The 23,092-nt window shown below is 30.5% G+C and overlaps 3 protein-coding genes across 3 annotated transcripts; 2 read left to right on the plus strand and 1 right to left on the minus strand.

Annotated features, from left to right (window-relative positions):
* Positions 1 to 10,353: 10,353 nt before the first annotated feature.
* LOC100776723 (uncharacterized) lies at positions 10,354 to 10,999 on the plus strand. Its single transcript, XM_003540387.5, has one exon. It carries the CDS (start codon positions 10,569 to 10,571, stop codon positions 10,836 to 10,838), a length of 270 nt encoding a protein of 89 aa, XP_003540435.1. The 5' UTR covers positions 10,354 to 10,568; the 3' UTR covers positions 10,839 to 10,999.
* A 4,990-nt stretch (positions 11,000 to 15,989) lies between these two features.
* On the plus strand, positions 15,990 to 16,585 carry LOC100777261 (uncharacterized). The gene has a single exon (XM_003540388.5). The coding sequence runs from the start codon at positions 16,134 to 16,136 to the stop codon at positions 16,401 to 16,403; it is 270 nt and encodes an 89-aa protein (XP_003540436.1). The 5' UTR covers positions 15,990 to 16,133; the 3' UTR covers positions 16,404 to 16,585.
* Positions 16,586 to 17,320: 735 nt separating this feature from the next.
* Positions 17,321 to 21,682, minus strand: LOC100799733 (probable disease resistance protein At4g27220). The gene is made up of 2 exons (XM_006592833.4): positions 21,426 to 21,682; positions 17,321 to 20,680 (listed from the first exon to the last, which is right to left on the minus strand). Exon 2 carries the CDS (start codon positions 20,669 to 20,671, stop codon positions 17,693 to 17,695), a length of 2,979 nt encoding a protein of 992 aa, XP_006592896.1. The 5' UTR covers positions 20,672 to 20,680; positions 21,426 to 21,682; the 3' UTR covers positions 17,321 to 17,692.
* Between the last annotated feature and the right edge of the window lie 1,410 nt (positions 21,683 to 23,092).

The following is a 23,092-nucleotide window of genomic DNA, read 5'->3' on the forward strand; positions in this document are numbered from 1 at the left end:
ACTTTCCTTTGCACAGAGTAAGAGAATTAAGATTAACCCAAAATTTCAGCACAACGCAGAGTGATTATGATGTAATATTTTCTAACGGAAACAAAATGAAATTGTATATTCTAAAAAAAAGGTTAATTTGTTTATTACTAATTATTGATCTACATACGTACTCAGATTAAAGAGTTCGTAATTTGCTACCTGAGCGCCGGCTAAAGTTACATATATATGTCTAACTAGTCACGCTAATGGCACCGAATAATTAAAAATATTTGATAAATTTGATCATAATTCAGACATCTAAATACGCTTTCCTTTTATTTTTCTTTTTCTAAATTTCTTGTGTCATGAGTCGCGTAAGCATTGCATGCAAAAGAAGATTTGGAGGCCAGGGGCAAGGAGGGAAAATAGCGCATGCAAAAAGTTCCAGAAAAGAATTTAAAACAAAACCAAGGCCAAATTAGGAACTTAATCTAATTCTGCCTAACAAAATGACTTAATGACTAATATGGACTGCGGATTTAAAATACTGTTCCACGTACAGTCAACTTTGAACTATCAAACCACTGTGTCACACACAGACACAGTTAACGGCCTCTTCACCATGTAAATTTTGAAAATCATTCAAGAGTATAAGATGTATTATATAAATTAACAGTATATATTAATTTTTATATCAACAAACTTTTCATTATTATAATGTATCATATTATTAATTTGTATAATCTCGTGACATTTATATTAATAATTTAAATTATTTTAAACAAAAATTGCAATATGGATCTTAATTCAAAACTAAATTATATAAGCATATGACCTTAATTAGTGACTGAAATCGCTTATATTTAATTGTGTACATAATATCAAAACTACAATATATGTTGCTCCAAATGAAAAGATTTAAGTTATCCAAATAATAGTGCATGTATATTGTTAGTGTGTGTTTGAATTTGATAAAAATACTTTTATTTACAAAATAATAAATTCTTTCTTCTTAATTCAGTGTGTAGCCAGACATTATATTTGTTAGTCCAAAACTGACGGTACCATAGACTGTGTTACAGTAGGTACCGATAATGGGCACCGATACTATATTCATCGCAAAGTGATGCAAATAACTGGCCTGAGCTGGTATGGAAGATTTTTACCACTGTTTAAGGTTGAACTTCAAAAGAACCAAGTATAACGTCTTCATCAGAACTATCTATTTTCAAGCACATAAATAACTGTAAATTGCCTAGCTTGCAATTAATGTTTTAACTTTTATTCTTTTCCTTTTTATTTCCACAAGTGACTACATGAACGGTGTGCGCCTTTTACATTAGGTTTTCACTAATTTTAGGTCATGCATGACGCCTCTCTCTCTCTATCCACACAAACATTCTTAATATAGGGATTTATAAATTATAACAAAAGTTATCGGTGCAATTGGTTTGGTACTTATTTTCTTTAATTATGGACTGGAATTTCATTTTGATTTGGACATGAAGTCATATCTAAAAATATTAATTTACCTAAAATGAGTTGATTCAGTGCGACAAGATTAATTGAGTATTAAATAATAATAAATGTCTTGGATATCTCCTGATTACACAAGAAAAAACATTAGAAATTTATATAGTTTAAAAAATCATTTTTTTAAATAATTTATAAATATATCATGTTATTTTATTTTGTAAGTAAATATAAGAAACAATAAAACAATAAAATCCTTGTTACTATTTTATTATACTTTTAAAAATAAAGAAAAGTAAGATAACGTTTTTATAATTATATTAAAAAAATGTTTAATTATTTATATTGACAATATAAAAAAATTACACTGTCAACTAATTAAAATCAAATTAAAAATAATTTTAATATAATCATTATAAAAATCACCTAAGTGTACATATCCAATTGGTATAGATACTTTACTATCCATTCTCGTCTCGCTAATAAGTATATATCCATTTAATTTTTCATTTTGAATTCATAGCGGGTGTTACCCTATATAAATGAGTATGGGTTTTCTGCTATCCCTAGACTCCAGAACAATATTCGCTTGTTCTTAAATTTGAACCTCAAATATTTTCAAGGCCAAAATATTAAGTCTTATATTTTTTGAAAGATAAAATTAAGTGTTTATTTCTATTGTGGAAGAGTACTCTTTGTAAAGGGATATTGGTTATACTCTGATGTATACTTAGAAATATTAATAACCATTTATTAGAAAATTCAAAATTGAAATTATAATTAATTTTAAATTTTATCATATATACATTTGATTTTATCTTAATTTTGAAGCGTAAAATCGGACTCCAGACCTAGTATTTTCCAATTAGTAGGTATTTAATATTTATCCTATCCATTTATTTCTACTGATACTCATAATAATATGAATAGAATTGTTATTCCAAATCATGTTCATCACTAACTTTTGTTGTTACTCACTCAAATTAAGAACTAGTGGCAGTTTGACCTTATAGAAAAAAAATTTAAAAAAATATTATTTAACACAGGTTATGGCCATCACTAGCACTAGACTTCCGCTACTTTCTATTTTAGTGTCAAATATTAAAGGAGTAAAATGAAATAGAATATGAACGTTTACATTCATCCAACATCAATGTCTTGATCAACACTAACATTTCGACTCTAAAGCACACATTTCTTGTAGTATACTTTTGTCATCTCATTACAATTTTATTACTTATATTTAGTGTGAGTTGATTAATTCATTATTTTTCTCTTTCACACACATTCATTCTTATGTGTTACAATTTATATATATACAGTATGTATTTATACAGAATTAAAAAACTTTTTCCAAGTTCAAAAGTCACTAATTAGCTTCCTCGACAAAGAAAGATCCATATGATTTTTGAAAAGTAATCTCCATTGAGTCCATTTCGTTGAATTCTCAGCATAATGTTACTGTCTCCTACGATTGAAAACAAAACAAAACGAATGACATACTTTTGTAGTAGTCTCTGCTAGCATCTGTTTTTGCTTCCATTGTTTAATTATATTGTAAGGGACTTTTTCGGTTTTTAAACTCCATTTGTGAAGTTAGGCTCGTGGGAAAGATTTGAAAAAAGTAGTTACAATTTTATTGACCAAATTAAATTCGCTTTTTCTGCTGACTATGAAAAAATTGGTGCCCACAGCAGCATGCATTTACTTCATCCAATCATGAAGCCGTTATTACTCGGAAATGTTGAACATCGACGATGCAAATCAGTGCTCATGCATGCATCAATATTCTATGTCAATAATTATAGCTACCACAATAATCCCAGCAGTATTTGCTTGATTCTTTTTTATCTTATTAATAGGATTCTTGGTGTAAAATATTTATCATTTTTTTTTCTTTCTAACTATATTTTTTGCATTCACGGTGCTTGAATCTAAAAATTTTCATAAGAAATTTGAATTTAACTCTATTCAAGTAAACGATATATTAGTAGTCATGGCTTGATGGATGCATTTATCAATAATTTTCTTGATAAATATAATTAAAAACATATTAAAAATATAAAAAAAAATATCATCTAATCATAAATTATTATGTAATTAAAAATTATTAATATTTATAATAAGTATTTTAAAAAATCATATTTATATATTTTAATTGATTAGTAATGTAAAAATAAATTATATTAATAGTATATATTAAAACTAAACTTTTTCTTACTGTATGTGTTACAAGATTTCCCATTGTACATATTAAAAAATATATAATTAATTTAATTTTAATATTAAATTTGTTAATAATTTGTTTAATACTTTTATAGTCATTTTTAAAATAATTAAAATGATTAAGATCTCATTTTTTAAATTGTTTAACCTAATTAATTAGGATGTATTTAGTTAAGTTTTTGGCAGAATATCTTATTTGGATCCTGAAAGTGTATGTATGCCGTCTTCAATTTATCATATTAGAATGTAAATTTTTAATAACCCTTTGCCATCAGTTATAGATTTGTGTCGCATGCATCTTTCATATATTGTTATGTGAGTTTACTAAATTTGCTTGAATCTGAGGTTCATTAATCTCCCATGGGAGTTTCTTGGAGGTTTTCCTAAATGAATAAATGTTTCTTGCAGTCTCTTTTTCATTGGAACAAAATTTATGTAACAAAAAAAATTTAAAGTAAGATTTGTATTTTGTATAAGAAACTATTTCTTATAAAAAATAATATTTATTTAACTATTTTTCTTCAATATTATTATGTTTAGTTATTTAATAATTAAAAATATAAAAATGTGAATTTTTTGAAATTTTTAAAATTTCTTACCATCGAAATAAAATTGTATATAATTTTTTTATAAATGACATAATACGTAATACGGTGGGAAAAAAATATTATGAGAATCAAAAAAAATAATTTAAGAAACTTACTTAACAAAATTTTATTGAACAGGTTTAATATCAGGTCCTTTTTCAGATTTTCTAATTAATCGAATTTTTTAATTGAAACTTAGGCCATACTAGTAGAGGCTTAATTACAAGTGTTGTATATTTTGGTTTTTTTTATAAGCACGTACATTTGGCTTTGATGCTGTCATCCATCAGTAGCTTGCGCCATTTATCTATCAGCTTAACTCACCAACACATACAAATTCTACCATATATGATTATATATATACTACCATTTTACTGGATTAACTACTGGCCAAGCATACTCTACCATATATGACAATATATATAGCATCTGTTAATTTAACTACACAATATTGATACGCATAAACATTACTTAATTTAATACATATGTCTGTGTCTTGCTCCTCTTCATCAGATTATGTATTGAACAATTAATAATCATATCCAGGAAACAGCATTACATCACAGAATCTTTCAATATATTACACGAATGACACTTGGTAACTTGAACTCCAGAACTTTCTCATGCTACGTAGCCAGTAACCCACCTACAGTCTAGACCTCTAGTTTATGCTTTAAAAACAAGATATATATATGTATCATAACATATGTTAAGTTGAAACCTTGAACATGCAGAAGCATGGAAACTTAAATGATGAGCAAGCAACATGCATGCATGATCCTTGCAAACAAAAAGTTTGTTAATCAGAAAATCGAACACGTAGGCATGTGTTGCTGAGTCATAGTGTGTTTTAGGTGGAAAGTCTCAACCACGCATACACATAGATACGTGCACTAGATATTCAACAATATTAATACATTTCTTTTAATTAATTAACAATTTTGTTGGTAATGAACAGTGAAATATAAACAGCTGGGCCGACGTTATAATTTGTGAAATAATGGCAGACATTGAAGATCTTCTGGTCATACGTCAATTTGAAAGTCATGAGCATCGGAATCTCCCAATTTTAGTATATATGCAAGTTTTCTAGCTCTAGGAGTATCGGTGATATAAAAAAGTATTGATATTTTTTTTTTCATTTTCATTAAATATACAAGTTAGATATCTTAATTTTTCCTATATATTTTGAAAAACTATTAAATTAAATAGCAAAATAATAAAAGTTATATGCATGCATGATGAATAGCTTTTAAAAAAATATATATCAAAGCATTCCTTAAATAATTGATATACTTTAATTTCTTACAATACAAAATTTATAATTTTATTATCTTGAATCTCGTTAGTACAATTTTAATGAAAAAAATATTTGAATAGTATTTAGACATTTAGTTAATATAAATTTTGACTGTTTTATTAATAATATATTTTCTATTTTATATTTCCTTTTTTAAAAATATATAAATGTAACACGTTTAATTTTTCTTTATTGGGTGAAAATTATTTTTCAATAAATATAACGCGTTAAATTTCAATATTGAAAGTTAATTAAATTATATATTATTAAATATTATACTTACTTAAACAGTAATTTTTAAAATTATTTATTTATCATATAAACATATCAAATAGATTCTGACATAAAATAATACTTGTACTGTTCAAATTAAAAATTTATCCAGTGAAATTATTAAATAAAATTACTTTCTTATTATAAGTTTATTTTATCTTATATTTCATTAGATTGTTAATAATAATATACTCTCTTTAAGTTTTAAAAAAAATATGATTTAAGACGATATACTAATTAATTATAATAAAATATTGTTCAATTTATTTGTTGAACATTGAGATCTTCGGTAGATCTGTACTTCTTATAATTCTTTTAGGATCTAGATCGAGTTAAATAATCAATCATCAAAAACCAATCGGTACCTAATTTCTTATGGCGTGTCAATAAATAAACACATGGATAATATACTATCATTTTTAAATTGGAGTCAAGTTCAATGCCGTATATTATCTCAGTTGCCACCTACCTATATTTTATTATTTTCATTTTTTTAAGGTTTATTATTGACTTATTGTCATCTCTATATATACAGAAAAGAAAACAAAAAGATAGCAAATTAAATTTTGTGTATCCATCTCGAGTATCACAATTTCACAACCTAATAATATCGTCTCATCTTTCCCCAAATATACAAGCCTTATTTTTGTCTTAACCCCATTTTTCCATTTAAAATAAATTATTGTTTATATTAATCAACAAAAAAAAAGATTTTGAAGAAACTTGGCCTAAGTCAGGGAAACAGGTCAGTTTATTGCGACTGGCCTTGGCCGCATGCAACTCTTTCCATTTCATTTGTTAAATTGTAGTAGTTTTGAAATTATACACTGTATACATTCAAACGCAATATATTCAACCTTTCCTCACCAACCACAATCTTAAAGAATATATCATTTTCAGGTACACAAATTAAATTATATTTTTTATATTCTTGTGATAGTTCTCAAATTAAATCTTCTGATCTAGTTTAGTGTGTGTTGATTCATCAAATATATTTTTACATGTTATATTTTAATTAAAATCATATTAACTTTCTGCAAATAATAAAGTAAATAATTTTTAAATAATAATAAGATAATTATTTTTTTAATTGAGGGGAATAAATATTTTATCAACAAAATTTTCTAATTTATTATTTTTAATTAAAAATTTAAATGTATATTAATCATTATATACACAAAATGATTGATAATTGAAAAACATTATTTTGTTCCGTGTAAAAAGAAGTGGTGGTATGGTGGGGTTTCAAAATCAAAATGTATTGAACTCCCCATAGACTATTGGATTAAGATCCATTGAGATGGACATTTTCAAAAAGACTTCAGCTATTTTTGTCCATTCGGCTTCTTTTGAAGGTGCAGGATTCAAAATGGGAGGTGCAGGATTAAAATGCTATTCAGATGGTAGCATAAGGTAGTCCAGTAATTTGTGGGCTTATATTAAATGGGTATTAGCCCATTCGGGATTGTTTTTGTACTCTCAGTGTTGCTGGACTACCTTTGAGCTTTAGCATATTCTAGGCCTGTTTACAGCGTTTGCAACGGAAAATGAAAATTCGTTTTTTAATAGTTAATATCATCTTTTCTTACCAGTTGTAATACTTTTAATTTTTTTCGTAAAATTTTATTTAAAAAAATATTATGTATGATAAAATATTTAAAATTTAAAAATATATTTTTAATAATTTCTAGAATTATTCTGAAACAGATTTATAATATTTTTTAAATTTTAAATCTAAAATGTTCATTTTGTAAATCAATTTAAAAAAATTAAGTCTTTATCATTTTTATTTTTTTATAAAAGGGTCTTTAATTTTTTATTTATTTATAGTAATTTTTAAAAAATTATCTTATAAAAAAAATTTAAAATAAAAAATTCAAAACACTAAAATAATAAATATATAAATATAGACTATTTTGTCTCTTAATTTTTTAGTTAATAACTTGAATAAGTATTATATTTAATAAAAATGGTATTTAATTTTTTTATCAGTCAATTTTACTAAATATTTTACTATTTTTAAGGTTCAAAAGGATTATTTGATTAAACATATTTTAAAATAGAAATTTTGAATATTTTATAATATAATATAATAATTTATCTATTAATTTTTATCCTTAATTTTGACTGCATATTTTATTTAACAAATATAGTATTTAATGATGATAGTAGTATGTTTAGGGAGGAGATGCTAGGGCGTAGTGGTATTTGGCTATTTATATTTTTTTAGTTATTTTTTTTACAACTTGTTGCTATTTTTAGTCCACAAATTAGATTGCAAAATTTAAATAAAAAATAATTACACATAAGCTCGAAAAGATCGAATTTATTTTGAGACAAGAAATAATACATTATAATTATGTGAGAATAAAAATAACTAAAAAATAAATTTTGATAATTTTATAAAGATGAAAATATATTTTAATAATATATTAAATATGGTATATTTATTAAATTTTTAAAAAATGTAATTATTAATATTTAAAATTAAATCTAAAAAAGAATCCAACTAAACTTAGTCGATAAGGGCTAGTATTTGCGAAGCTGGTTTTTGCCGAAACAATTAGCCTTGTTTTCTTTCGGCGGCAGCCCATGTTCCAAATCCGTGGGATGAAGTGAAGATAGCCACTGCAGTATTTGTGCCGCAAATCGAACTCATAATAATAACCACACACATTATCATATATTATTAATAAAGAAAAGAACCTACACACGCCACGCAAGTCAAAAATGCACGCAGAAGGGGTCAAGTGGGATGCATTTTCTTTTACACAATCTTTAAGAAAATGTTTATTTTACGGATTATTTCTTTAATTCTAGAAATATTTTTTTCTCGGAAAAATAATATGAAAATGTTATTTTTAAGTATTTAAAAATGTATTGTATAGCTGACAATAAATATTTTATCACTTCATAATAAATATAAAAATTATTTTTTCCAACCTCATATTTTGGTGAATAAAAAATAATCTGTGAAATAAATGCTCACTAAAGAAATAAAATTCTCTCAGTATTTTTTATTTACAAGACTTCAACTTAAATCTTACTTTTTAAAAATTAAACTCTTTAATTTAAATCAATAAACGTTGATTTTTTTTAAAAGGAACCAATAAACGTTGATAAACACTAATGTTAATATATTTCATTCATTGTATTTTTGTTGTTAATATATTTAGTACAATTGTTAGTTAGTGTCAAGTATAGTTATTAACATAGCTGTCAAATGACTTGTATGTATACTTATGCAATTCCAATTGAAGAATGAGAAATTTATAAAATATATTAACAACGAGTAATTTTGAAGATAAGTTTATTCGTAAATTTGAATATTCAAATATTAAATTACTATTATTTAAAGAAAAAATATTTAATTTCTAGCATTAAATGAATAATTGCCAAGAGAATGTATGAAAAAAAAAGTGTAACCTTACTGACAATTGTCGTAGCATGTTTTTATTTTCAATTTTTCCTTAGACAAATATGTTTAAGTATTTAATTTATAATGTAATGTAATACTTTTTTATAAATAAATTATTAAACAAAAATTATTATCATTTTAAAAAAAAAATTAATGATATAAAAAAATAAATTATATTTAGTAAACTAATAATATTAGAAGTTTTAAATTTTTTATTAATGCAAAAATAATATTATAAAAATCAAATTTAAAAAAAATAAAAATATTAACTAAAATAAATCTTATATAAATTAAATATTATCAAATAAAGTCTATTATCAAGTATAAATTAAATATTATTAAAATTAAATAATATAAGAAAAAAATTATATTTAATAACATTATTTTCTTAAACAAATAAAAATTATTTTTAAAATTAATTAAAAATATTTTTTTATATAATATAATATTTAAAATAAAAAAGGTACGGAAGTTTAAATTTAAAATATTTTTAATAATATAAATTAAAACATAAATTAAAATTAAAAATAAAATTTAAATTAAAAAAAAAATTACCGTTTAAATGGGGTTGACAAATCCCGACTGCTCAGTGTCAGTGTCACGTAAAAGTGGTGTACTTTAAAAAATTAAGCCACAAACTAGTAAGAAGATAACAATTGAGAGATGGTGTACATTATAAAAAAGTACCGTTTAAATGGGGTTGAAATTTTTGTAGAGAGAGAGAGCGTGTACATTAAAAAAACCCCTTTTTCAGTACCCTACATCTCATTCGCAAGCAGAACTTATAGTATTTAGAAGATAACAATTGAGAGATCGGACAAGTAAGAACTCAATAAAAAAACAATTTTTATATATTACTTAACCAAAATAATTAATTTTAAAAAAATTAATAAAATCTCAATTATATCACACATGAAAAGACCGAAAATATCAAATAATTTCTCGTATATATAATATATAATGACAATAAAGTAAATACCCAATTGAACCAATGTGTGGTACCTGGTGTAGGTCACGAACCTTCTAGGCTCAATCAATACTAGCATAGTACAAATTTTGGTATCGGGAATATCTAGGATTCACTTACCAAGTCCCCAACACATGGGGCAAATATTTCAAGTTTCAACCGCACCTAGTTTTGTTTTCCTTTTCACTTTCACGGTTTCACCCAAAACCACCCATGGTTTCGCCAACCCCACTTTAAAACCACCCAACTCTAACATCCTAAGTAACCACATATTTAAGGATCCTCATCCCACAGCCTCAACCCAAACCAAACCAAACCAAATCAAAGCAAGCCAATTGGTCTCTCTCTTACACCATGAGTGCATCAACCAAAGCTTGGATTGTGGCATCAAGCATAGGGGCAGTGGAGGCCTTGAAAGACCAATTAGGTGTATGCAGATGGAACTATGCTTTAAGGTCACTACAACAACATGCAAAGAACAACATCAGATCTTATAGTCAAGCTAGGAAATTGTCCTCTGCATCCTCTGCTGCGGTTTCCAACAAGGTCAAGAGAACCAAAGAAGAGCATATGGGGAAAGTCATCGAATTCAATTGCTGGGGTCCTAGTACTGCAAAGTTTTAATTAGTTAATATTTATCTTAGGTGTTGCTACGATGAGACGGTGAATAGAGACTGCTTTTTTCCATATTCAATCCCAATATCCCCCATTAAGCATCATTATGTATCTCAATTCCAATGTCTAGTGCCCCTTTGCAAGATATATACTTATTCGTAGTCCTTTCATCTCCTCATGTTATGTATCTTATTTCATCCCATTATTATAGCAAATATATCTCGATCGATTTGAAGAAAAAATGAGGTGTATAGTGTATTTTCCTTCTACCCCTATAAATGATGAAAAATTCTAGATTGGTTTTAGATTATGTAATTTTTTTTTTGTTTACCCCAAAATATTTCCCGACCACATGAGACTAAATTTTGTACTAGAGATCACCGAAGTATTTTGTAATAACAAAAGGTTACTAACGAGTTTTGATAATGAATTGACTGCATGTTTGTTTTTCAGTTTCAAATGGATGTTTGGAGTAAAATAAAATTTACAAAAATATCTACATCCTTTCTTTTATAAAATTGAGTTTGCGGACTATTAGATTTATTTTAGAATTCGTGTTATGCATCCAAATATGCACCTAGTCATACAAAAAAGTTAATAAAATAAAATGATTATATCTATATTATTTCATTTTTGAAATATATCACTACAATTATATCAATTCTTAACAAAATTATCATTAATTAAATCTTTTAAATTATGTGAAATGCTATTGAATTAATTATTTTTTGTTGCGGATTTTGTTATACCTTTGTTCTCAAGGTTAAATATATATTTCTTTTTTCTTTCATGTTTTCTTTTCAGTTTGATTTTTAAAATTTATTTAATTTGATTTCTTACAGTGTTTTTATTGGATTAAATTAAGCTTTTCGTCAAATTTTTGTATCCATGGTGTTAATTTTAACTAATTGCTTACTAGGTAAACATCCATCTAATATGATATCGTTTATAATTTGTTACGTATTATCAAGTTAATTAAGTGGGTGTCATAAAATGATGGAAGGATCAACTTGATTTAATAAATTACTTTAAGAAAATAAAGTAAAAATTTTAATCAGACAAAAATTATTTTTCACCTCTTTTTTTTTTTAAAACAACAAATCTGGAAAAACAATTCATATAGAATATTCTTTGCCGATTATTCAGTTAAATTATTTATTTGATAAATTTTAATTAAATTATAGAGTTTAATAGATATGTATAATTAATATAAAATAATATATATCGTTAATCAATTATAAATCATTTTTAGTGTAACATTTAAGATAATTATTTATAAAAGTAAAAAAAAAAATATCTTGACAATTTTTTGTTAGATGATAATTTTTTAAAAAATCTTTATACTGTGCATGCATTATTTATTGTAAATTACAATGGAATTTTAATAAAAAAAATGTAATCAAGGAACTAATTAAAACAATCTATTAACTTTTTAAAACTTACAAACTTTTAAAATATAAATAGAAGTATTTTTTTAGTCTTTATATTTCAGTTAAACATTATTAAAGTTCTTGTACTTTTATATTAATGAATTTAATCTTCAAATTCTAAAAAAACATGTAAATTTAGTTCATCCTAACTATAAAAACATGATCAATTTTTATAAGGAAAAATGAACTAAATTATCATATTTTTAAAAATTTTATGACAATTTTTTTATATGAAAATACAAGTACCTAGCTAAAATCACATTTTCCCCTATAATTTTTTTTCACCTATAAGAAAATTCTAAATAACTTAAATTTTACAGACTGACTGTGACAGATATTTTTTGAGGCCATGTCAACTTTCTCAGAAAGAACCGAATAAGCGTAGAGCCACGCATTTTTTTTTTTTACGTTATTTAATTCATAAATAAGCACGTTATTACTATTAAATAAAACATTAAACAGCTTGTCCCATGAATCTTGTAACAAGGAGCCGTGTGGATTCTGCTCCAAACAGTGGGTGTGTAACGCCCCTAGATTTGCCTTTTCCTTTATTCTCTTCCACCCCAGAAGGCCAAAACAGCATGTGGTTTAGCATTAAACTCCTACTTGTAAATCACTCAATCACTCACATATATATAGAAATAAACAAGTCATACATCCAACAACAACAACGCCTTATCCCACTAGGTGGGGTCGGCTACATGGATCAACTTCCGCCATAATGTTCTATCAAGTACCATACTTCTATCCAAACCATTAATTTCGAATGGAAAACCGGGTGATGGTCTTATAGTCTTTTTGGGTCTTCCTCTGCCTCGAATTGTTTGTCTTCTCTCCATCTGGTCTACTCTCCTCACTACAGAGTCTACCGGTCTTCTCTCTACATGCTCAAACCACCTAAGTCTATTTTCCACCATCTTCTCTACAATAGGCGCTACTCCAACCATCTCTCTAATAGCTTCGTTTCTAATTTTATCCTGTCGAGTCTTACCACACATCCACCGCAACATCCTCATCTCCGCTACACCTACTTTATTCTCATGTTGGCTCTTGACCGCCCAACATTTTGTTCCGTACAAAATTGCCGGTCTTACCGCAGTCCGATAAAACTTTCCCTTTAGCTTGATCGGTACCTTTGCATCACATAACACCCCCGATGCTTTTCTCCATTTCATCCATCCTGCTTGAATGCGATGATTCACATCCCCTTCAATTTCCCCATCATCCTGTATTACAGACCCAAGATATTTAAACCGTGTGACTTGAGGGATAATATGGTCTCCTATTTTCACCTCTGAGTTAGAAACCCTCCTTCTTTTGTTGAACTTACATTCCATATACTCCGATTTGCTTCTGCTTAGGCGAAAGCCATGTGTTTCTAGAGCTCGTCTCCAAGTTTCCAACCTCTCATTCAACTCCTCCCTCGACTCTCCAAGGAGGACTATGTCATCTGCAAAAAGCATGCATCTCGGCGCTATCTCTTGGATTTGTTCCGTGAGGACATCCAGAATTAAGGTAAAAAGGTAGGGGCTAAGGGTTGACCCTTGATGTAAATCAATTGTGATGGGAAAATCGTATGACTCTCCACCCTGTGTCCTAACACTAGTCGATACCCTATCATACATATCTTGGATAGCTCGAATATATGCAACCCTAACCCCTTTCTTCTCTAGAGCTTTCCACAAAATCTCTCTAGGCACTCTATCATACGCTTTCTCCAAGTCAATAAAAATCAAGTGCAAGTCTTGTTGGGCCATGCGATATTGCTCCATCACCCGCCGTAATAAATAAATCGCTTCCATGGTCGACCTTCCCGGCATGAAACCAAATTGATTCTCAGTAACTTGAGTCTCCTTTCTTAATCTCCGTTCGATCACTCTTTCCCATAATTTCATGGTATGACTCATGAGCTTGATTTCCCTATAATTTGCACAATTTTGTATATCCCCCTTGTTCTTATAGATTGGCATTAACGTGCTTCTCCTCCATTCCTCCGGCATGCATTTTGATCTCATAATTTCGTTAAAGAGTTCGGTGAGCCACTCAAGACCTCTATCTCCAAGAGTTTTCCACACTTCAATAGGTATGTTGTCTGGCCCCACCGCCTTACCATTACTCATTCTTTTCAACGCTTCCTTTACTTCCTGTTTCTGAATCCGACGATAGTACTTATAGTTCTGGTCCTCTTCTCTTGTGTCTAGACTGCTAGAGTCATATCCATATCCATCATTAAATAAGTTGTGGAAATTAACCTTCCACCTTTCCTTGATATCTTTTTCATGCACTAAGACTTTGCCTTCTTCATCCTTAACACACTTTACTTGATCCAAATCTCTAGTCTTCCTCTCTCTACCCTTAGCAAGCCTATATATAGATCTTTCTCCGTCCCTGGTTCCTAGAGCTTGGTATAGTCCGTCAAAAGCTTGGGCTCTTGCCTCACTCACCGCCTTTTTGGTTTCATTTCTAGCTATCTTATACTTATCCCAAGTTTCAGAATTTCTACACCTAGACCACTCCTTGAAACACTCCTTTTTTACTCTAACTTTGCTCTGAACATTTTCATTCCACCACCACGATTCTTTACCCCTAGGTCCAAAACCTCTAGATTCACCCAACGTCTCTTTAGCCACTTTAATAATCTCTTGGGACATCTTGTTCCACATATCATTTGCACTTCCTTGTGATTGTCCACACCAACCCTCCCATATCTTTTGTTGGAAGATTCCTTGTTTCTCCCCCTTCAAGTGCCACCATTTGATCCTTGGTGCTACCAGAGGACTTCTTCTCTTTGTCCTATCTCTAATTCTTACATCCATAACCAAAACTCTATGTTGGGTAGTCAAGCTCTCTCCCGGGATAACTTTACAGTTCAAGCAATACTTCCTATCAGACTTCCTGATAAGGAAGAAATCTATCTGAGAACATGTCCCTCCACTTTTGTAAGTGATAAGATGTTCCTCTCTTTTCTTAAACCATGTATTGGCTATAGAAAGATTCAAAGCCTCCGAAAACTCCAAGATGGATTTACCCTCCCCATTCATCTCCCCTAGGCCAAAACCCCCATGCACCCCCTTAAAACCTCTAGCCACGCTACCTACATGTCCATTGAGATCCCCTCCTAGGAAAACTTTCTCTCCTTGGGGTATATCCTGAAGTACCCCTTCTAGATCCTCCCAAAATTTTACCTTAAAGTGTTCTGCTAACCCAACCTGAGGTGCGTACCCACTAATAACATTAAAGGTGTCCTGTCTCACTACCAATTTTAAGACTATGATACGATCTCCTACTCTTCTTACATCCACGACATCCTTCTTCCACTCCTTGTCCACAATAATCCCTACCCCATTTCTTGATCTGATTTTTCCCGTATACCACAGCTTAAATCCCGAGTTGTCTAATTCTTTCGCTTTTTCACCTGTCCACTTAGTTTCTTGTAGGCACATAAAATTGATCTTCCTCCTCACCATAACATCCACTATTTCCATAGATTTTCCAGTAAGTGTGCCTATATTCCATGTACCAAAGCGAATCCTCCTGTCATGAACTAGCTTCTTTACCCACACCCGTTCACGAAAATGTGGGAACCCTTGCTTACTTTTCACTACATCCGGGCGGCGATGCAGCGGCCCTTGCTCTTTTGACACTGTACTCGAGCCATACAGCGCGTTGCTTTCGGGCAACGACCTAGCATTCACATTATTACGTAATTGATCCATGTCATAGAGATTCGACAAAGTTTAACGTTGGCTGTCGAAAGCCTAACACAACCCTCTCCTTTTATCCGGGCTTGGGACCGGCTAAGAATAGCAAAGCTACCCTAGGCAGGTGGAACCAGAGCTTCATTGAGATTCATCAAAAGCTACAACAATTAAACATGAGTGCAGCCACCAGAGCTTGGATTGTGGCATCAAGCATTGGAGCAGTGGAAGCATTGAAGGATCAATTGGGGGTGTGCAGGTGGAACCATGCATTGAGGTCACTCCAGCAGCATGCCAAGAGCAACATCAGATCCTACACTCAGGCCAAGAACCTGTCTTCTGCTACTTCTGCTGCTGTTTCCAATAAGGTCAAGAGGACCAAGGAAGAGTCCATGAGGAAAATCATGGACTTGAGCTGTTGGGGTCCCAATACTTCAAGGTTTTAGTTTGGGGACTGTTGTAACTGCATTGATCATTGTGCTGCAAGTTTGATGACGATATACTACTTTGTAGCCTTTTGTGATGGCATGGCACCCCTTAACCTTATGCATCTCTTTGATTCATAATTAAAAAATTTTGTCTATGAAAATGGTAAATGTTTGATCCAATGAAAACATAATTGAGGTCTATTTTTTAGTTTTTACTATCTGTTTGGTTCAATTTTAAATTTTTAATTCTGTGCACATGAATCTGTGAATGTTTTTCTAAAAAATTTATAAGAGGGGCGGAAGCGAAGGCGAGGTCTCAGGAATAAAGCCTCTAGCTCTGATACCATCTTAGATTGAATAATGTGAGAGACTTAAACTCAACCCCAAAAGCTGACTCATGGGGTGAGGGTTGTCTCTCGCTTATATATTCTTAATGTGAGATTACTTTTAGTCGATATGAGACTTGAATTATTTCCAACATAAAGGACTGCATTATTTTGTGATTTCCGGCAATGTCAAGAATTGACATAAAATGTCAAGGATTGCAATGAAACTATCCCCATTTTGAGTTACTTTGTATCAAAATAACAGCCATGTTATCTACACTGCAGTGAAGCCACTCTCTTTGGCTTGCAGGATCTGGCTTTTCAACAATCACACACTACAGAGGAGTCTTTTCATCAAAGAAAGAAATAAGTAAATGATCAAAATAATATGTTAACAATTTTTTTCATGTTAATTTGGTCAAAGTAATGCGTTCTGGTTAATCAAGGATAGCAATAATTAAGAAAACCTTATCGGATCAACCAATCCAACTAACCTTATTTGCTGTCTTATTCAAAAGAGGATGTTTTGGATCGAGTGAGAAAAAACGAAAGTTCGTTGTTCTCCTAAATAGACTTGTCAATTGTCATGAAGAAGAAAAAAATATAGGTTTTTCATTATTTACAGAGATATGGCTATGATGCCGAATTACGCAATTGGATAACAATCATAACATGGAAGATGAAACCCAAGGTGAGATGATAAACTTCTACATTCACATTGAACATTAGTTTTCTATACACCAAACGTTCCACCCCAGAATTGCCAGAACAGTCTTTACTGAGGACTTGAGGAATTAGGCAAGGCAATCAACTAATCTTATTAAGAGATTTATGTTGTCTTCAACGTTTCAATATTTACATTTCAACCAACAAATTTTCAATTAGATTTTAATCACCCAACCCCATCAAAATCTCTCAAGATTAATAGACTTTGTATATCAAAATCTAATAGTCAACCTAGTCTATGGTGATTGGTCAGAGTCAGAAACAATCGTACAAAGTCTGAACTGGGGTAGCAGTTTCAGGGAGCCTTATTAGTTTAGGGCATTTAAAGATCCTAAAGTTTTGTAGAGACTCGCATATCATTAGTCCTCTACATATGCTCCTGAGTTCTGGTAGGTGCTTCAATGATAATGATACTAACTTTGGATGTGTGACTTTAACAGCATCTCTATTAGCCACACAATATTTGTTACCACCAGAGCTTTCATAATCTATGCCATCTACTGAAATTATTTCCTCCATTGACTTGCAATTATGAACAATTATCTCTTCCAAGTTCTGTAGATAGGCTAGCAATCCTGGTGTCAGCAACTTCTTGATAATGGGACAATGGTAGATGCAAAAATACTTGAGACAAGTAAAAGCTCCTGGAGGTGGAAGGGTTTGAGCCACAGCTTCGTTTTCCTTGCAAAGAGTGTGCAAGTTTTTCAGGTTATAGAGTTCCACAGATTCTATGTTGTGAAGAGAGGTGCAGCAGGAGGAAGAGCAACATAAAGAAAACAAGTACTCTTGGCCATCACAGTCAGCAATCTCACAGCGCTTCAAAGAAGTGGCATTTTTTAATGACAAAATATCACATAAGCTTCTTATGTCATGACATCTTTCAACCTTCAAGCGTTGAATGTCTGAAGGGAGCATAAGGGGTGTTACTCCTGTTCTGATTTTGCAGTTTGAAATGATCACATCCTTGCTGAAACAAACTTCAGCAAAAAAGTACCATGGAGATTTACCAGGAGACTCTTCACTGTCTAACTGAAGAAGGTAACTTCTAGGTCCATATTCATGCATTGTTTTCACATAGGCATTGAAATGCTGCATGTTGTATAAGTTACCAGCAAATGTTTCCAACTTTCCCAGGCATGATATGTGTTCTACTTTCACTTTTATCTTTCTGGACCACCAATGAAGAATCAGAAACTGCAGGTGAATCAATTTTGCTATTTCTTTTCCTGTTGACACCAAATTTTTTGCATAAAGATTAAGCCATTTAAGGTTGACCAACGTTTCCAAATCTTGAGGTATTTCTGTGATCGCAGTAAAAGATAGGTCCAATCTTATTAAGGTCTGCAGCTTTGCTAGCGAAGGCATGTGCTTCAACCTCTTACAAGATGTTAGCAACAAAGCAGTGAGGGTATTCAAGTCAGCCACAGATTTTGGCAAAACCTCAATGTCTGTGAAGGACAAATCAAGAACTTGGAGTGAAGACATGTGAACAAAAAAAGAATCTGAGATACTTGTCAGGGATTCATTATGCTTCAAGATCAAGGTTCTAAGTTTAGGACACCTAGGTGATATGCCTGTTGGAATTTCATGTATCCAATTACACATCAGAGAAACCTTCTCCAGGTCTTCGTTCCATTCTACTTCATCTGGAATCTCAGTCAATTGCAACCCAGCCTTCACAAGAAAATGGTAGTTCACCTTTATAACATTAATAGCCATAGCCCTCACCAAATCATGCATTTTCACCAATTGACTTCCCACATAATAGCCTTCCACATTATCTATTGGTGCCACACATTGGCATCCCCTTTTCATCATGCTGATAGCTATATGACTGCTGGCATCCTGTAACCCCATGCATTTTTTTCCACCAACATAATTTTCCACTTTCCCCAAAAGACAACTGTTTTCAAGCTTATTCAGTATGGTTTGTCCTTCATCAAACATAGCCTCCAAACTTTTCATTCCATTCACCAGTCCCTCATCAACAAAACTTTCTATCAAAACATCCCTGTCTATTTCAAAGTCTTCAGGATATAATGCACAACATAAGAAGCACTTTTGTAGCATGTTATCATTTAAGTGATCATAGCTAAATTGCAACACACGGAGTACCTCCATTTCCATTTCTTCCAGCCTAATTTCTGTGTTTCTTAGTTCTTCCAGAGCATGCCGCCACTCACAAATTTCTTCCACTCCCCTCATGCTCCTGGCCATTGTAATAATTGCAAGGGGTAAACCAGCACATTCTTTTGCGACAGACCTAGCAACCTTTGTTACTTCTGGAGAAAGAGTAGTCTGTTGTCCAAGGTTATCTAGAAACAAGGTCCATGCTTCTTCCTTAGCAAGAGGCTCCACTTTGACATTGTTTTGACAATTCATCCTTCGACACACTTCTAATGAACGACTTGTCAAAACCAACTTTAGCCCTTCCCTCACAGGAATTCCCACCTTCTCTAGTGGAAAATAACTCCACACATCATCCAAAAAAAGTACACATCTTTTCCTTCTCATCAATGTCCATGATAATCTTGCTGCTCTTTTCCTTTCATCACTTTCTTTTGAAATATCTAGCCCAACTATTTTGGCTACATCACACTGCAATTTGTGAATGCTAAATGACTGTGAGAGAGTCACCCAAAACACACTATCAAAGTTGGTGACTCTTGTTAAAAGCATATTATGTATGTGCATTAGCATACTAGTTTTCCCCACTCCTCCCATTCCATACACACCAATTATCAACTCACCATCATTCATCAACCAATCCCATATCTTAGCAACATTTTTCTGAAACATTGCACCTGCTAATTTTGTTGTCAACAATGCATATCCTCTAGATTCATGTGCACACCCCACAATTCCTTTAGGAAACCTACCACACTCCACAAGATCTGTCACTTGTCCTATTAGTTTCTTTACTTGTGCAGTTAACTTTAGATGCTTAAACACTCCACAGTCCCTCAATTCCTGAACTATGCCATAGACTTCAATTTTCTTCCTTTGAACATTTCTCTGCCAATTTTCAACTTCTCGTTTTCTTTTCTTGCCTTGCTGTAGCTCTGCAATTTCAAGCTCTTTGTTTATGTCATATTCTAGGCTGCATAACTCTTCTAGTTTCATTTCTAGCACTTGTACATTATCATTGAAGCTGTTGAATCCGTAGAGCAGATCAAAGATTAGAGAATATGTTTCACTGATTTTTACCAAGCTTTCTATGATCCTAGTAGCCATAGCATGCTCCTGCAGAAAGAGAAACAGAAAAGCAAACAAAAGAAAAATCAAGCAAAAGTTCTGTGGCCTATATTTATAAAGAAAATAAAGTTGTTAAAGGAAAAGTTCCCTAAACAAAACACAACAGTAAAATAGTACCAAGTAAAAAAAAAAAAGAACAAATGTTGTAATTTTAAGGTTATACAATAAACGAACTACTACTATGCAAAAAGAATATTTGTAAATTGTCATGGCTCAATTATACATTCTGCGCCTGCAGAATATCCAGATTTAAGGAATCTCATTGAACTTATTAGTATGTTCATGTTCCCAGCTTCTGCTAACTCTCTTAATAGGAACCGATTTTATTGGTAACTAATCCCTCGGAGAACCAGATTGCCAATAAATTATATTCATTTGTTTGACCTATACTATAAAAAAAATGTCCTTCAGTTAAACTAAATTGTGGAGAACTAAAGAAGCATGATATCATCTTTCCAACACAAAGCATTCAAATAAAAAATTGGAAACAACGGCCAAGAACATAAGATGAAAAATTGAAAATTCAATTTCTAGAATTATGAAGCTCCCATATCAACAATCATAGAAAAGAACCATCACACTAACAAAATACAGTTACAAAAGAAAACAAGCAACTCTGACTACTGTCCAACCAGAAAGAGAAAGGAAATTGAATTTACTCAACTGAGGGCAAGGAATTAAAACAGTAAAAAAAAAAAGTGAGAAACCGTGGAGCTAAGACGCTAATGTTTACCTGAATATAGGATTTGAATTCTTCGAATGAATAATTCAGGTGACACACAAAGAGCTTTCTAATGTAGTGATCCTTATTCTGCGTTCAAATGATCACAATGATCTAGGTGCGTGTGAACCAACAGGACCAGACCCATCAGTAAGAAGCATGGAAAAATATGAGCATGCAAGAATGGTTGAATTCAGCATTTGTTAAAAAAGAAAGAAAATGAAGCCACGCGCGTTGCCAAGTCTTTGCCGTGAGATTGTATAGGCTGCGTGGTATTGGTAATTTGAAAAGTTAACACGTTGTAGAAAAATAAAGCTGGTTGACAATGACAATAATCACCATTGACTAGAGACCATAGTGGTGATTATAATTATTATAAGTTGAATGTATTCTTGTTTTGTTCCTCGGAAGTTTCATACTTTCTCAATCGAGTCCAATTGTATGAATTTTTCTTTTAGTATTGTGATAGAAGGCAATTTTCTATCTACCGGAAATTAACCTAAAATAGTACTACTAAAGCTAAAGAGATTAAGAAAAATAAGATAAAACTTGAAATTTCATTTATTGATGATAATATATAAAGATGAGGATATTTATATAGTCCTAGATGTTATGAATCAATGGATAATAATTATCCAAATACACCAGTAAAATAAAAATTATAATTATAAAATACATATTTAATCTCGTAATTCTTGCACCATTTAATTTTGGACATAAAGGTGATCCTATCATATTGTCTCAATCGATCATTTATGTATGAAATGGGACAATAATGCTACATTAGTCTTTGCCAGCAAAGGATGCATTGTTGGTTTATATTCCAAACCCACCGTGAATTCATAAAACAAACGTTGGTTGTAATAAAAAACTGATAAAAAAATACTTAAATTGCTTCAATTAGTATTATATATAATAAATTATTTGTAAGTCATCTTTAAAATTTATTTTTATTAACTAAAATAATTACAACGTTTTAAATTTAAAAAGTTTAAAATGTATATGTTTTAATACTTTTATATAATTTTCGCTATCTTTGAAATAAGTTTATGTTGATTAAATTAATTTTTTGTTTTGATACATGTAATCTCTCATTGAGTGAAACAATTTGTTTTAATCGAATTTAAATTTTCAAATATTTTTATCAAACAACTTTTAACTTGTGGAGTGATTAATTTCAAAACTGTTGGATCAAATCTCAAATTAATTTCAAAGTAGTTCGAGTGATTATCAATTACTACTTGTAATAACATGGGAAAGTAAACATTCTCAAATAGTTATTACGATAATTGGATTGTGGTCCTTAAACATTAATTTATATTTCTTTTTTTTATTCCTTTATTTTAAAATAGATATATTTAAGAGAGAATACAGTATTCAACTTAGAGATGAGTTGCTACATTTAAATTTCAGTGCTAGTACACAGGAAAATATAATTATGTAAACCACTCAATAATAAATACTTATAGTTAAGGATAATGAAATATAAACGTATAGCTACAAACTGAAAACCAAAAATCCTCATATTTACATACACTAAAAATATACTTAAACATTCTTCTTCCTTGCCTCTAAACAAATAGCTCCAAACTGATTCAGGGGTTGAAGAACATAAACGTAGCTTCTTCCGTATGTACACATACGTGAAATTGCAAAATTTGAAATCCAACCAACAGAAA

This window comes from Glycine max, chromosome 12 (genome assembly GCF_000004515.6).
Source record: "Glycine max cultivar Williams 82 chromosome 12, Glycine_max_v4.0, whole genome shotgun sequence".
Lineage (NCBI taxonomy): Eukaryota > Viridiplantae > Streptophyta > Magnoliopsida > Fabales > Fabaceae > Glycine > Glycine max.